The 13171-nt window shown below is 56.8% G+C and overlaps 2 protein-coding genes across 2 annotated transcripts; one reads left to right on the top strand and one right to left on the bottom strand.

Moving 5' to 3' along the window:
- Nucleotides 1-973: 973 nt before the first annotated feature.
- On the bottom strand, nucleotides 974-7012 carry HPD (4-hydroxyphenylpyruvate dioxygenase). The gene is made up of 14 exons (XM_054219812.1): nucleotides 6953-7012; nucleotides 6696-6722; nucleotides 5851-5913; nucleotides 4957-5061; nucleotides 4751-4793; nucleotides 4576-4658; nucleotides 4356-4445; nucleotides 4134-4237; nucleotides 3893-3970; nucleotides 3565-3727; nucleotides 3147-3218; nucleotides 2292-2414; nucleotides 2030-2146; nucleotides 974-1873 (listed from the first exon to the last, which is right to left on the bottom strand). The coding sequence occupies exons 1-14, from the start codon at nucleotides 6953-6955 to the stop codon at nucleotides 1763-1765; spliced, it is 1182 nt and encodes a 393-aa protein (XP_054075787.1). The 5' UTR covers nucleotides 6956-7012; the 3' UTR covers nucleotides 974-1762.
- Nucleotides 7013-8222: 1210 nt separating this feature from the next.
- PSMD9 (proteasome 26S subunit, non-ATPase 9) lies at nucleotides 8223-12004 on the top strand. Its single transcript, XM_054219931.1, has 6 exons — nucleotides 8223-8387; nucleotides 8470-8572; nucleotides 9422-9615; nucleotides 10119-10220; nucleotides 10738-10826; nucleotides 11180-12004. Exons 1-6 carry the CDS (start codon nucleotides 8274-8276, stop codon nucleotides 11205-11207), a joined length of 630 nt encoding a protein of 209 aa, XP_054075906.1. The 5' UTR covers nucleotides 8223-8273; the 3' UTR covers nucleotides 11208-12004.
- Nucleotides 12005-13171: the final 1167 nt, after the last annotated feature.

The raw sequence follows: 13171 nt of genomic DNA, 5'->3' as shown, positions 1-13171 counted from the left end.
AAGAGCTGAGGCGCGGCCAGGCGCTGGTCCCCCTGCCACAGTGTCAAGTGTCCCCGACTCGTCCGGCCTCGGTGGCACTGCCCCGGCAGGTGAGGGGTCCCTGCTCCTGCAGCCTCGGATTTTTCCGGGTTCACATCTTTTATTTTTTAACTTTAGGGAAGTGAAAGCCCTTAACCTACGAAGCGAGGTGTTAGTGCTGCTGGTTGGGCTGACGCTGTAAGGCTGTTTGGGCCAGAGGCCCTTTGGTTTCTTTCTTTTAAATCAGTTTATTCAAATCTGAAATGAATTCTGTTACATGTAGTTTACAGGAGGGGGGAGCTGGGGAAGCCGCTGGGGTTTGATGCGGATGAAAGCACAGCCTGGAGCCGGCCGTGTGCCCCCGTCCTCCTTCCCTGGGGGCTGCTGTGGGGGTGCTGGTGGTCAAAGTGGCTTCTGTGAGCTTAGAAAAGGAGATGCCCAGGGCAGAGACAAATGAAGCGGCCGATGGTGGAGGAAACGGAAGAGATGGGAGAGAGCGTGGGCTGTAGGTGACTTCCCAGCTCAGTTCTTGGCTTCCATAGCCAGCCACGGTGGCTGAAGGGATGGGGATGCAGGACAACCACACCATGCGGGGCAGAAGGCAGCAGGGCTCAGCCTGCAGGGTGGCCGGATGGGGCAGGGGCTTGGGCTGGTGGAGGGACTCATGTCCGAGGAGCCCATCCTGAGCCGAGGGCTTGGCCGGGGCTTGGGCTGCTCAGGCTTTGAGCAGCTTCGATGCTGGGAAGCTTGGGGAGCAGTGGTGGGTGCATCGGGGCTGCGGAGGGCAGATGTGCAGCAGCGGGGAGACCTGTGAGCACTGGACACCCTGAGATGTTCTTCAGCGGCTGTGTACTGAGGCCTGCGGACTCCTCGGGGAGCGTTTGACCAGCAGCCACAGCGAACATGGGGTAGAGGGGCTCCAGCCCCACCATGTTAACTTACCAGGCACTTGAGCTGTGACAGAAAAGGGTTTTATTGTGTCAGTAGGAAAAGTCCCCTTGCAGCGGACTGTGACAACACCAGCGCGATGCACAGAGGGGACTTCACACATGCAGCCAGGATCTGAGCCAAGGAATCGCTGCCAATGCCAGCAATTACTTCTTGAAACGTGGGAGAAACCCCAACCCTTCATTAATTTGGGAATTTACAGGTATTAGAGCAAGAGCGCATTGCCTTGGGAAGGCTGAAAGACGTAAATTTGATTAAGTCTCATTCCAGAATGTTGTAGCTACCCTAAACCCATGTGTTTAATCTCAGCAAATTCAAATTCAAGATTGAGTCTAAAAGTAATTAAAATCAAATCTCACAAAATGAGAAGCACAGAGGCAAACGCCTCCATGCTTTCCTCTCCTAGCTTCCCGCGTAGCTAAAATTAACAGAAAACTTTGGATAGACTAAATTTAAGCACTCCTAGTTGTTTCTTCTGTCTTCCTCTGTAGCTGCGTGTCTTCAGCACGTGCCTTAACTCTGCCCTTTGTTAAGAATTTGGTGGTTTGGATCAGATTAAACTGCTTTTTAAGAGCGTGTTTGCTATTTCTCATGCTCCCTCTCCCAAGAAGTCAGCGGAGGGCAGCGCTGGGGCTGGGGCGGGAAAGGTGTTGAGTCCTTTTACATCTCCACCTTGGCAGCAGCTTCCCTGGGTTTACGACACTTGGGTCTGGGCTGTTTACCGAGAGGTTGGCTGTTTCCCGGTTTATTTGTGAATCAGCTCGTTAGGGGCGAGGGCGGCGTTTTCTGCCACTCTCTAGATGCGCTTGGTCTCCCCGTTGGGCTCCAGGACGGTCAGGTTTCCTCTGGCATCTTGATCCATTTCTATTGCTTCGAACAGAGACTTGAAGTTTCCAGCGCCGAAGCCCTGTGGAGACGACAGCGTTACAGACGGCAGGGACAGGCAGCAGGTCCCTCAGCTCGGAAGCGGCTGGGAAAGAGCAGTGCCGAGAGCTGGCTGGGTGACGGTACTGATGGCCCCGAGGTCTTGAAGCCAAGATCATCGTGAAATCCTCAAACCAACCTGGTGGTTATGCCGCTGGATGACCTCCAGAAAGACTGTGGGTCTGTCTTGAACTGGTTTGGTGAAGATCTGGAGCAAGTAGCCTTTCTCATCAAAATCCACCAGGATTTTCAGTTCCTGAAGAAAAGAAACAGGGCGACAGCTTGAAGACCCACAGAGGAGCAAGGGGATCTCTCTGCATCACCCTCATCCCTGCAAAACACCGTGGGGAGATGGTCCAGCCCCGGGCAAACCTTTTCCCTCTCCAGCCAGTCTGACTCACCGCCAGCTTATCGATGTTCTCCTTCACTTTGATTTTGGCCGTTTTCAGCCTCTCCCGCAGCATCTGGTAGTAGCTGGACGGCACATCCATGAACTGCATGCCCCGCTGCTTCAGGTTGGTGATCTGCAAGGCAGGGGAGGACCCCGGTGTGGGTCGGGCTTGGGGCTCATTTGTGGAGCGGTTCGTGCCAAGAGAATGGTCTGGGACAGACGATGTTGGGAGGCAGAGTGATACTTTCCCACGACATTGGGCAACCTCGTGCATGGGGACCTGTCCCACCCTCTCGCTTTGGGCACCAGGAACAGGAGGGCCCGAGATGCCTCTCCAGGCAGAGAGTTGGCCACTGTGCAAGGATGCTTCATCCCACCTTGACCCCCGGTAACTCTGGAGGCCCTTTGGTCTGGAGGGGAGTCCAAAACCAAGTGCTCAACAGCAGCTGGGCTCAATCCAGACCAGCATCTGCCCCAGGCAAAGGTGGGTGATGTGCTATGGTGGCTCAGCCCCCCAGCCTGGGCTGCCCGAGCTTCCCCTGGGCCACCCCCCAAGGACAGCACGTGCCGTTGGGGTCCCTGCAGACCCCAATTGCTTTAGACTGGAGGGACGGGCATCTCCCAGCAGCTCGCAGGTGCAGGCAGGTCCCTTTCCAGCAACACACTGGTACAGAGGGCGGTTAATCCTGGTTGTAAGACAACCACGGCACAAAGCCCGCCCAGCCTGCCCCTGTCCTCGCACCCCAGGGGGGTCATAGTCCACCACTGCCCTGTGACGAGGACCATGCCCAGTGGGACGGGGCGGAGGCAGAGCAGGGCTGGGGCAGGACAGGCCGGGGCAGGAGCTGCCTGGGGCTGCACTCACCGCCGAGATGATGTCGGAGGTGTTCAATGCGATGTGCTGGACTCCGGCCCCCCCATAGTAGTCGACATATTCCTATGGAGAAAAAAATGTCACCATGTCAGTGGCAGTGCAGCTACAGCGTGCCAAGGGCTCGACTGGGGCTTATAAACATGAAAGCAAAATTGGCCGAGGGACCGCAAAATTAAAAAAATGAGAGTTTTGGTGAAATCGGGGGTAAACCGTCTCTGTCCCGGCAGCGCTCCAGGGTTTGACAGCCCTTGGCAGACCTGAGCAGCACCAGGGCTGCTTTCCAGCAGCCACCTTAGCACGGCACCTCTGTGCTGGCTCTGAATCACTGATGCTTCGGTCCCTTTTCCTTCACCAAATCCCTGCTCAAGGTGATGGCAGCCTGATGGATCAACCGCTGGTGTCCGCTCACCTGAATCTGGGATTTCTTCTTGCCGAGTGCTGGCTCATTGATGGGCATCTTAATGGTCTCTTCATAGTTGGTGACCACGATGGAGCGCAGGGCACTGAACTCGGTGTGCAGCTGCTTGTCGTCCACTGACCAGAAGCGGTGGAAGAGCAGGTTCTTCTGGTACCTGCCCAGGCCACAAAGGGCACATTCAAGTCCCTCACTCCATACGCACATTAACGAACCTCTGCTCTTGCTTAATTAGCCTCAGCCGCTGATGTTGGAGGGGATGAGACCAGCAGAGCGGTGCTGCTGCTCCATCCCACCTCCCACCAGCCCTCCCCACTCTTACCAGTCTGCCACTGGGACCATCTGGAGGTCGGGCTGGTTCCCCACAACGTGGTCAATGAAGTTGAGCTTGGCGCTTGGTCTGCGGGGGGAAGCCGGGGACAGCTCTCAGCTGGGCTCGGGGCCACCCCACAGCCGGGGAGGCTCTGGGACGAGGTGGTGGGGACCCATCTGGCTCCTTGCTGGGACATCCCACCGACACACGGTGGCAAAGAACCGGGTGGGCCCCTCTGGGAAGTACTCACAGCTTCGGCAGCAGGGGGTCCTTGAAGAGGGGCGGATGGAACCCGGGTAGGAAGAGGCCCTTGTAGTTGAGCTTTTCTATCAAGGTGTGGGTGGTGTCACCATACTGCAAGAGGAGGGAAAGCAGTCGCATGGTGGCCCTGTTTTTTTGGGGACCTCCAGGGTCCAACCTGGTCCCATGGACCCCACTCTGACGCGGGGACTCAGCCTCCGCAGCCGCTTACCGTCTGGATCACCGCGAACTTCACCTTCCCGAATTTGTCCTCCTCCACCCAGGGCTCTTTCACCACCACGGCTCCGCGCTCCTTGGCTTTCTGGGCAAAAGGACAGAGACCCCCTCCTGCCACAGCTCCCCCGGGACGGGGGAAGATGTCCCCATGCCCTTCCCCACCTCCCCTCGCCATTTCAGGGTGCCGTGCAGGAGGGAGCAGAGGGGCTTCCTACCTGCACGATGAAGTCGCAGTCCTCCACTTCAAAGGCGATGTCCTTCACCCCATCACCGTGCTTCACCAGGTGCTCCCCCATCTCTGCCCAGAGCAAGAGAAGCCGCGGGCATGAGCAGAGGGGCTTTGCTCCACCGCGGCCATTTCCCACTCTGTTTCCCCCCCGCGGCACCTACCCTCATTCCCCGGGTTGAGAGCGGACGAGAGAACAAACACGATCTGGTGAGGAAGAGGAGGACAGGTGAGGGATGGAGACGTGGCTGCAGCCCCGGCCTGGGGCAGATGCACCGCAGGCGTGGGGTTTAACGCCGCCAACAGGTTCTGTCTCCCCCAACCTCCGTCCCAGCAGCGACACCTCTGCGGGGTGCATCAGCCCTCTTACCTTGTCCTGCTTGATGGCGTGCGAGACCACCTCCCTGCTGCCGGTCTCCAGCCCCCGGTACGCCAGCTCCTCGAACCCCAGCTTGTTGCAGTAGTAGGATGCAGCCTGCGGGCGGGCGAGAGCCGTTCCGGGTGAAGCTGTGATCCCCGGTTCCCACAGGGCTCCCCCCGACCGGGGCAGGACAAACAGCCCGTGGGGATCGGCCACCGCCGTGTGTGCAAGTCACACCTCTGTGTGTGTGTGTGTGTGTGTGCGCGCGCACGCAGGGAGCAGCCGAGCTTTCCTGCTTCCCGGTAACTACCCAGGAGGAACAAGCAGAGGTGAGAAAGGCCCCACATTGGGGAATAACCCCCAAGCCCCCAGAGCCCTCCTGCGCCCATGAGTGGCCGGGGCAGGCGGGGCGCAGCGGGCACAGGGCTGGTGCACGGCTTTAGCCACCGCCGAGGGGAAGACATTTCTGCCCATCTCCTGCTCCCCTGCCAGGCTGCGGGAAAAGCAGCTCAGGTTCGAAGCACAGGGATTTTTAAATCGCCATCAGCTTTTTAGCAGCACATGATGAAGAGCAGCGACCACGCCGCCTTCTTGCCGCAGGCCAGTGACCACGACTGGAGCCCTGCCGCCTGTGCCGGTTGGCACTTCTCCAGCCCCCTCCCGCACACACCCCCAGGCAGCCGCCCCTCGCCTTGCGCAAGACCCCCAAGGCCATCGGCCGAGGCCGTGCCGGCGGCCACAGGCACCGAGCCACAGAGGGGCTTTGGGACACCAGCACAGCCCCGACCCGGTGGACTGCCAGGATGAACCGCCCCCCCAGCAGCCAATAACCGGAGCGGCCGCCCTGTCCCAGCGCGGCCAGCGCCCACCATTACACGTGCCCAACCGGCCGCAGCCTCTCACCTGCTTGGCATTGCCGACCCAGAAGGTGATGGAGTGGAAATGGATGAAGCGGCCTCGTGCATGCTAAAGGGAAGGGGAAAACAGGGCTGAGAGCCACCGCCGCAGCCTTTCCCGCGGCATTGCTCATCTCCGGAGCAGGGAGAAGCGGCGGCTGTGACCCTGCAAATGTCTCTCCTGTAAACGCGTCCGAATTAAGCAGGTGAATTCCTGGCTGCTGCCCTGAAACAGCGATTTTCCAAAGCGCTTTCCAGTCAGGTCCTGCAGGATCCTGCTCTGCGGGGTGGAAGGTGCCAAGCCCCAGCTTGCCTGGGGCCGGGTCAGTCCCGGTGCCCCCGGTGCTCCCCGTGGGCTGCCCACCCGCAAACTTGCTGCGTTAAAGATTAATTCTCCCCCGAAACGCTCTTACACAACCGCCAGTGCCGGGACAAATCCCCCTTCACTCTGTTCCCTACCGCCATCCAACCCGGGCACCCAGCCACGATGTGCACCAGTGGTTTGGGAAGCACTTTATGGGGAAAAAGGTGGCAAATTGGTGCAGCATTTGGCTAGGAATGTTGCAACATTTGAGGATTCTGCTTAGGCAATGGAGTTGGCCGGGAAATACCCATTGTCTCCCATTTGCCGCTCTCCTCCCAAACCACAAAGAAAAAGGAAACAAAAATATTTCCATTGTTAATGTTATTTGCAATTAGAAACCACGTCCTGTGTGGCCCAGCCAGAGAGCAGTTTTACTTCTGATTTTACCAGGTAACCAAGGAGTCGGGAACAAGTATTATTTGCATTAACACGGCTGATGCTTCACACCAGGCAGCGGGGCAGGACCGAGGACACGAAGCGGCTCTTACCTTTTCTCCCTTGTCTGTGTAAGATGTCTAAAAGAGAGAATCAGAAAAGAGAGATGTTAGCAGTTCAGGAAGGTACCGCAGCCCCCAGAGGGCTCGAATCCAAAGGTCAGCGTATGAGGAACAGCTCTTCTACACAACTTCCAGCATAGTCACTAAAAAGTCCGAATTCAAGCAGGGTTAAACCCGGTAAAGCTCCCGAGACGTCCCGTGCTGTTGAGCCCCGGCCGTTTAAATTACTTCCCATTCTTGCCCCTCACCATTTTTGTGTCCTGGCAATGGGACAGCAGCAAAGAGAGCGCGAGTCCACGAGGGCATTTAATATAGTGGTGGGACGGGGGAAGCTCCTCCTCAGCCCCACCTTCTCCCACCCCCAGCCCGAAGCGTTTGCGACCCAGAGCTGTGTGTGATTTGGGCTGGGAACTGCCCGTCCTGGGGCAGGGGGCTCAGCCCCACGTCCGGGTTTGTGCAGGGACCCAACGGGGGGTGTTTTATGCAAGGGGTGAGCTGTGACTTCAGCTGTGGGGCCAAGGGACGGGTGGGTGGGCAGCAGCACCCCAGTGTGTAATGGGGCGCCGGCATCTTCCCGCGGGTGGCTTTGCCTGGGTTGTCCCCTGGGGTCATTTGTTTTCCTGCCCCCACCCCAGCAGGGCTAAAGGTGGACGAGTGTGCCAGGCTCTGCGGTGCAGGAACCTGCCAACCCCACAGCGAAACCTCCCCGGGGCCATGGTGGGCTGATGCAACCACAGCAGCACATCCGCCCCCCAGCCCGCCTGCCCCCGGGGACGTTCACCCCTTCGCGGGCACATGTCCCCTCCTGCGCCCATCCGCCTTCCCAGACAACGCCGAGCCGGGACAATTTGGCTGTGTGCAGGGTGTGGCCATGCACACGGCATCTGGGCCTGAGGCCACTCGTGTCACCTTTGTCCCTGGTGAGCCCAGTGCTGCGAGGGTCCCCAGACTGTGGGAGCAGCAGGAGCCCTGATGGGGCAAACACCAGCGCACGCACCCCATGGCCGGCAGCGGTGGTAAACTGGAGCTGCTGGGGAGGACAAACACGGGGCACTTGGGTGGGTGTCAGCCGTGTCCCCTGCTGCCACACGCCCCGGGTGGCACAGCCCTGTGCCGCCGCGGGCCTCCCTGCAAGTGCGCGGGGACACGGACCGGAGCGGGGCCAGCAGCAGGGACGGGGCCGCGCCATGGCGCCATGGCGGGTGTAGAACCCTGCGGCAGCGACACTGCTGTGCCACCACGTGTCCCTGCCACGTCTGTGTCACCCCGTGTCAACGCCACCGCTGGGCCACCCCACCGCACGGCCACCCCAGGGCACCGCCACACCCGTGTACGCCCACGGCACCGCCGCCGCTCCGTCACCCCGTGTCGCCGCCGCCGCCGCTCCCTCACCCCGCGCCACCGCCTCCTCCGTTGCCCCCGCCCCCCTGCACTGACCACGCCCACAGCACAGACCCCGCCCCTCCGGCCATAACCCCGCCCCTCGTGGGCGGAGCCGCCCGCCGCCGGCCACGCCCCCCGCCCCGTGACGCCTGTTGTCCGCGCCCGTCGCGTGCCGTGGTGGCGGCCATGGCGCAGCCCGGCGGCAGCTGCCCGGTTACTGTCAGCGACGTGCAGCAGCTGGTGAAGCGGAAGGACGAGGTGGAGGCGCAGATCAAGGCCTGCTACGAGCTGCTGGAGGGTGTCAGTGCGGCGGGGCAGGCGGGCGGGGGGTGGCGGGGCCGGGGCCGCGGCCGCAGCCTCACGGCCGCCTCTTCCCTCACAGCAAAAGGGCGTCGGGATGGACGAGCCGCTGGTGGACGCGGAGGGCTTCCCCCGCGACGACATCGACCTCTACCAAGTGCGCACCGCCCGGCACAACATCATCTGTGAGCGGGGACCGGCGGCGGGCGGGAGGGAGGGGATCGGGGGACCGGCGGGGCGGGGGGAGCCGGCCCGGGGACGCGGGGGGCCGGGAGCGTCCCCTCCGGCAGGAGTGACTCGGCAAAAACTGGTGCCGTGTGGGGGACCCGCAGGCTTCTGCCGCTGGGATGAACACCCTGCTAATGCCGGGACAGCCGTTTAGGCGCCTCGAGCACCGTGCCGTTCCGCCGGCTCGTTGCGGTTCTTCAAAACAATGAAACCCAGGGTCGCTCTGGGTCTGTTTTTCGGTGGTTTCGCTCTGCGTTCGTAGCCGTTGTGGATCGGCTCAGTCAGTAAAACGCTTTTGTCTGCGTGTTGTCGCAGCGGCACCGAAATTCCGCTTCTGCTGTGGAGCCATGTGGGAGTCGTGAAATACAGCGAAGTGTTTTTGTGGTGTTTGTAGAATAAACTCTGGGTAAAAAATAGCTTGGCATCTATTCCTTCCCGGGCTTACCCCATGCCCTGACTTTGGGAATGGCTCTTGCTCTACATATGTGACTTGATGGAAAAAAGACGCAGTGATTTCTAGGTGATCGTAGGCCTCCATGCTCTGATTCCTTGCATGTTTACCAAAATGTGTAGGGTGGTTTTCTCTGTGTCTAACTTCTACTGATAAGCATTTGCTGGGCTCCGTGAGCAGGGCTGGTGCCAGCAGCCAGCAGATACCCCAGCAGAGGTTCCTGTTGGCCACAGCTGGGATCCGAGACACCCAGAACACCATTTTCTGCACAGCTGTGGAGGAGAGCATGTGCTGAGAAAGAACCCCTAGATGTAACTCACTCCTGCTGCCTCTGTGCTAACGGTGTCACCCACAGGTTTGCAGAACGATCACAAGGCCCTGATGAAGCAGGTGGAGGAAGCTCTTCACCAGCTGCACGCCCGGGAGAAGGAGAAGCACGCCAGGGATGAGGCGGAGGCGTTGGCCGAGGCGATGAGCCAGACCCAGAGCCTGCCACAGGCTTTTGCCAAAGTGAACGCAGTGACTCCAGGATCTCCTGCAAATATCTCGGTAAGTTGGTGGGGCCTGACAGCCGGTTGGGAAGGCTTCTTCTGGATCCAGAGAGAAAACATAGCATATGACTTTCTCTGTCACTTGTTAATAAGTAGGAATAAGTTGGGGGTTTGATTAGGGTTCCGCTCTCCTCCTCCAACTTTTTTCTTTGTCTTTTTTTTTTTTTTTGGGTCACACTGGGACCTGTGCCTAGACTAGTCACTGTACAGGAACGAGATGAGTACTCTCTTCTCAGCTGTATTGTTGCACCACACAGCTCCCGCAAGGCCTCGCTGATCGTTCTAACCTCAGTATTTCTCTTCCCATGAAGCAGGGCAGAGGAATGAATACTTCTTTCTAAGCACACGGAGAGGGTTTAAAGTAGTTCAGTTGCCTGAATGGTGAGGACAGGGTCACAGCACACCTCTCTCCATGTGGCTGTGTGAAGGGTGATGCTCCTGTGATATTCCCTGTCTTTGGAGAAGGTCGATGCTCATCTTCCCTCTTCTGTCTCTGTCCAGGGGCTTCAGGTCGATGATGAGATTGTGGAGTTTGGTTCTGTCAACGTAAACAACTTCCAGAACCTGCAGAACATCGCCACAGTGGTGCAGCATAGCGAAGGGGTGAGCTCATTTCTGCTGTAACTGCATTCTCGGTGCCTGCCTCAGCTTTTTCTATGTAACTTTGATCTCTGGGATCATCATTTCCGTGTCAGGAACAGTGTCAGATTCAGTCTGTGCTGTTGTAGCCCTGTTCTCTCACAGCACTGAGCTAATTCTTGCTGGATAGAAGAGAGCTAAGAGGTGCCTGCTCTTTGCTGTGACCGTCATATTGTTTGTTCTCCCCTGGGGACTCCCTGTGGCTGCGTTGCTGTGCCGTCCTTGTGGACAGGCCAAAGAAGCTGCCACAGCCATCAGGTGCTTTATGGTGGAAGTGAGAGATCTCCTGGAGATGTCTCCACACCAAATGCTCCCTCCTTTCGGATCTAGCCATGGGGGTGGGAATGGGAGCCACTGAAGACGAGCTTTTCTGACCAAATGTTCTTCTGGCGTTTCAGCAAAAGAAGGAAGAAGAGGGTTGACTTGATGATGGAAAGTTGCCGTCTTTTATTCTTATATTTTATTTTTATCTCCCTTTCAGAGACCCCTGAGTGTGACTGTGCTCCGCAGCGGCAAAAAAGTTCACGTGGGGCTGACTCCGAAGCGCTGGGCCGGGAAGGGCCTCCTGGGGTAAGCTGCTATTTCGCTTACCAGAACGGGTGAGGCTTCACCCAGCTCAGAGCAAGTTTCCTGCAGCCGGGCCAGCTCTCTGCTTCGCTCTCAGTGCGTGTTGCTGCCCGCTCTGGTGAACTTCACTGGCAGGTGCCGGCTGAGAGCTGGAGGTTACAGTTTTGCACAGTGGTGTGGGGAGATGAGCTGTATCAAACGTGGGGACAGGGATGAAGATCTCAGTGGCTGGTTTGTCCGGTAGAGGAAACCAGTGGAGGAGGGCTGTGGTGGGTCTGATCCGTGCCATGTCAGGTCTTCTGTGCTTGTTTGAGAACTGGGACCTTAATGTTTCCTTCTACCCTCTTCTTTTTCAGCTGCAATATCATTCCCTTGCAAAGATGACCGTTGCTTGGAAAACAATAAAGCTGCAGCTTGTGCCTGCTTTCTGGACTCTGATCTGATTTGAAAACTTTCCTACGTTTTTTTGCTGAAACAAATATTTCAGAGGCTGTGACCTCTACGCGTGCCAGACTCTCAGAGTCTGAAGAGGTTCTGCTGGAGTAAGGTCTGACTGCAATTCAGAATTGTACTGGTTGATCAGGGGTAGCTTGCGGAGTTGCAAGCTGTGGCTTCTCATCTCTTACACCTTTTGTCAGTTTGGAATGAGGCCACAGGGAGACCCAGACTTCACTTGATAGAGACTAAAGAGCATTAAATGCTCTTATTTGTTGACAATAGCATTTCTGTGTGTCGTCGCCCCCAAATTCCTCACTGAACATCTTGTAATATAAGCTAAAAAGTCCTGGAGCACTTCTGGGTGTCTGTAATGGTAGATCACGCTCAAGAAATATGCAAGTTTGATACTTTATCTTCCCTGTGTTGACACAACTTTTGAAGTTACTAAACATGATGAAAGAATTTTTGGAACGCATAATTATTTTAAGTTAATGATATAAGTAATAGGGATTATAATTCTACTTTGCTTTACATTTAGTATTTTATATGGTCATGATAAAAATACTCCTAAGTTGATGAATTTTTGGTTGGGTTTTTTTTTTTTTTATTTGTGGTGGTTGATTTGTTTGGGGTGTATAAACCCTTCAAGGGGATTTCTGGGATGACTGGTTTGTTGTAAGTGTGTTTCCAGTTGAACTTCAAAATACTCTTCCGAAACAATAAAGGAGTAATACCTCTCTCCATTCTTGTAGAAGTTATTATTTTGGACAATAATTGTGGGCCGAGTTGGGTGGGTTAGGTGCAGATCTGCACAGATACAAAGCCATGACCCTGTGGCCTTTGGGAGCTGAAGCCCAGGTAAGGCGCAAGTCTGTCATTAGCGCTTCATCAGCAGGTGCGGCATAAGTAACACATCACACATAACGAGCAACTTTGTTGTAATTGTCATTAACCAGACCTGAAATAGACTGAAAAAGGGGACTAAACCCCAGACTTTCAAATGACTTACCCAGGGCTCTGCATTACATTGAGTAGGTTTACCCGTCTGATATTTCAAGCGTTTGTGTTCCAGTGCACAGTCCAAGGGAGCAGATTCTCACTGAAATGGTAAAGCTTCAAAGCAAAGCTCCTTTGCTCGGCGATCCCCGCAGGCTTCCCGGTGCTGCGCAGGAGGCGTTGCTGTAGCAGCCCGTGGCAGCGTTCTTTGGATGAGATTGTATCTAGACAATCCCCGTCAAACGCACTCTCACCCTGGTCTGAGCTATTCGTGTTTTGTTCTTTCAAGTAATTTTAAAAAGACTGAAACGTGGCACTGCTTTCCTCCGTCTCTTTTCTTGAAGAATAACTGAGAACGGGAGGTGTTTTGGGACCCCCTGTCACGTGTGCATCCTGCCTGCTTTACTGGAGCAGTTCCCAGGCTAAGCCTGCGCTGCTGACCTGCGCCGGGCGCTGTGACACGCGACGGCCACCGCGGCTCCTAAATCCACTGTCAAATCCCCCTGGGCAGCGGTGTGATGTCCCTGCCTGTAGTTACAAGGTAAGTGCCCCCGTGGGTGGTTCTGTAGAAGGGCTGAGTCTCTGCGTGGGGCCACAGTGCCAACAGACTTGCGTGGAATGAGAATTCTTGAACGCGTGCTCTATCAGGTTCGGGAGCTTTGTTTTTTGCAAAAGAGATTCTCGTATTTGCAGGTGCTGCGGCAGTTTCTAAACATGTGGCTGTCTGCAAGCTGCCCCCGTCTTCTGTCCTGTAAAATGGACTGTAGGTGTGCGGGTAAAGTGGGTGTCAATGGGCAGCTGAAATGTCAGACTGTTGAGGGCCTGGCCTTGGCCCTGTGTACTTGGGAAATGTGTCTCGTTATCCCAGCTGTGGCTAGCTTTTACCCGAGCTGCAGATGAATCTGGGTCTAGAC

This window comes from Rissa tridactyla, chromosome 13 (genome assembly GCF_028500815.1).
Source record: "Rissa tridactyla isolate bRisTri1 chromosome 13, bRisTri1.patW.cur.20221130, whole genome shotgun sequence".
Classification (NCBI taxonomy): Eukaryota; Metazoa; Chordata; class Aves; order Charadriiformes; family Laridae; genus Rissa; species Rissa tridactyla.
This window is presented reverse-complemented; position numbering and strand designations above follow the sequence as displayed.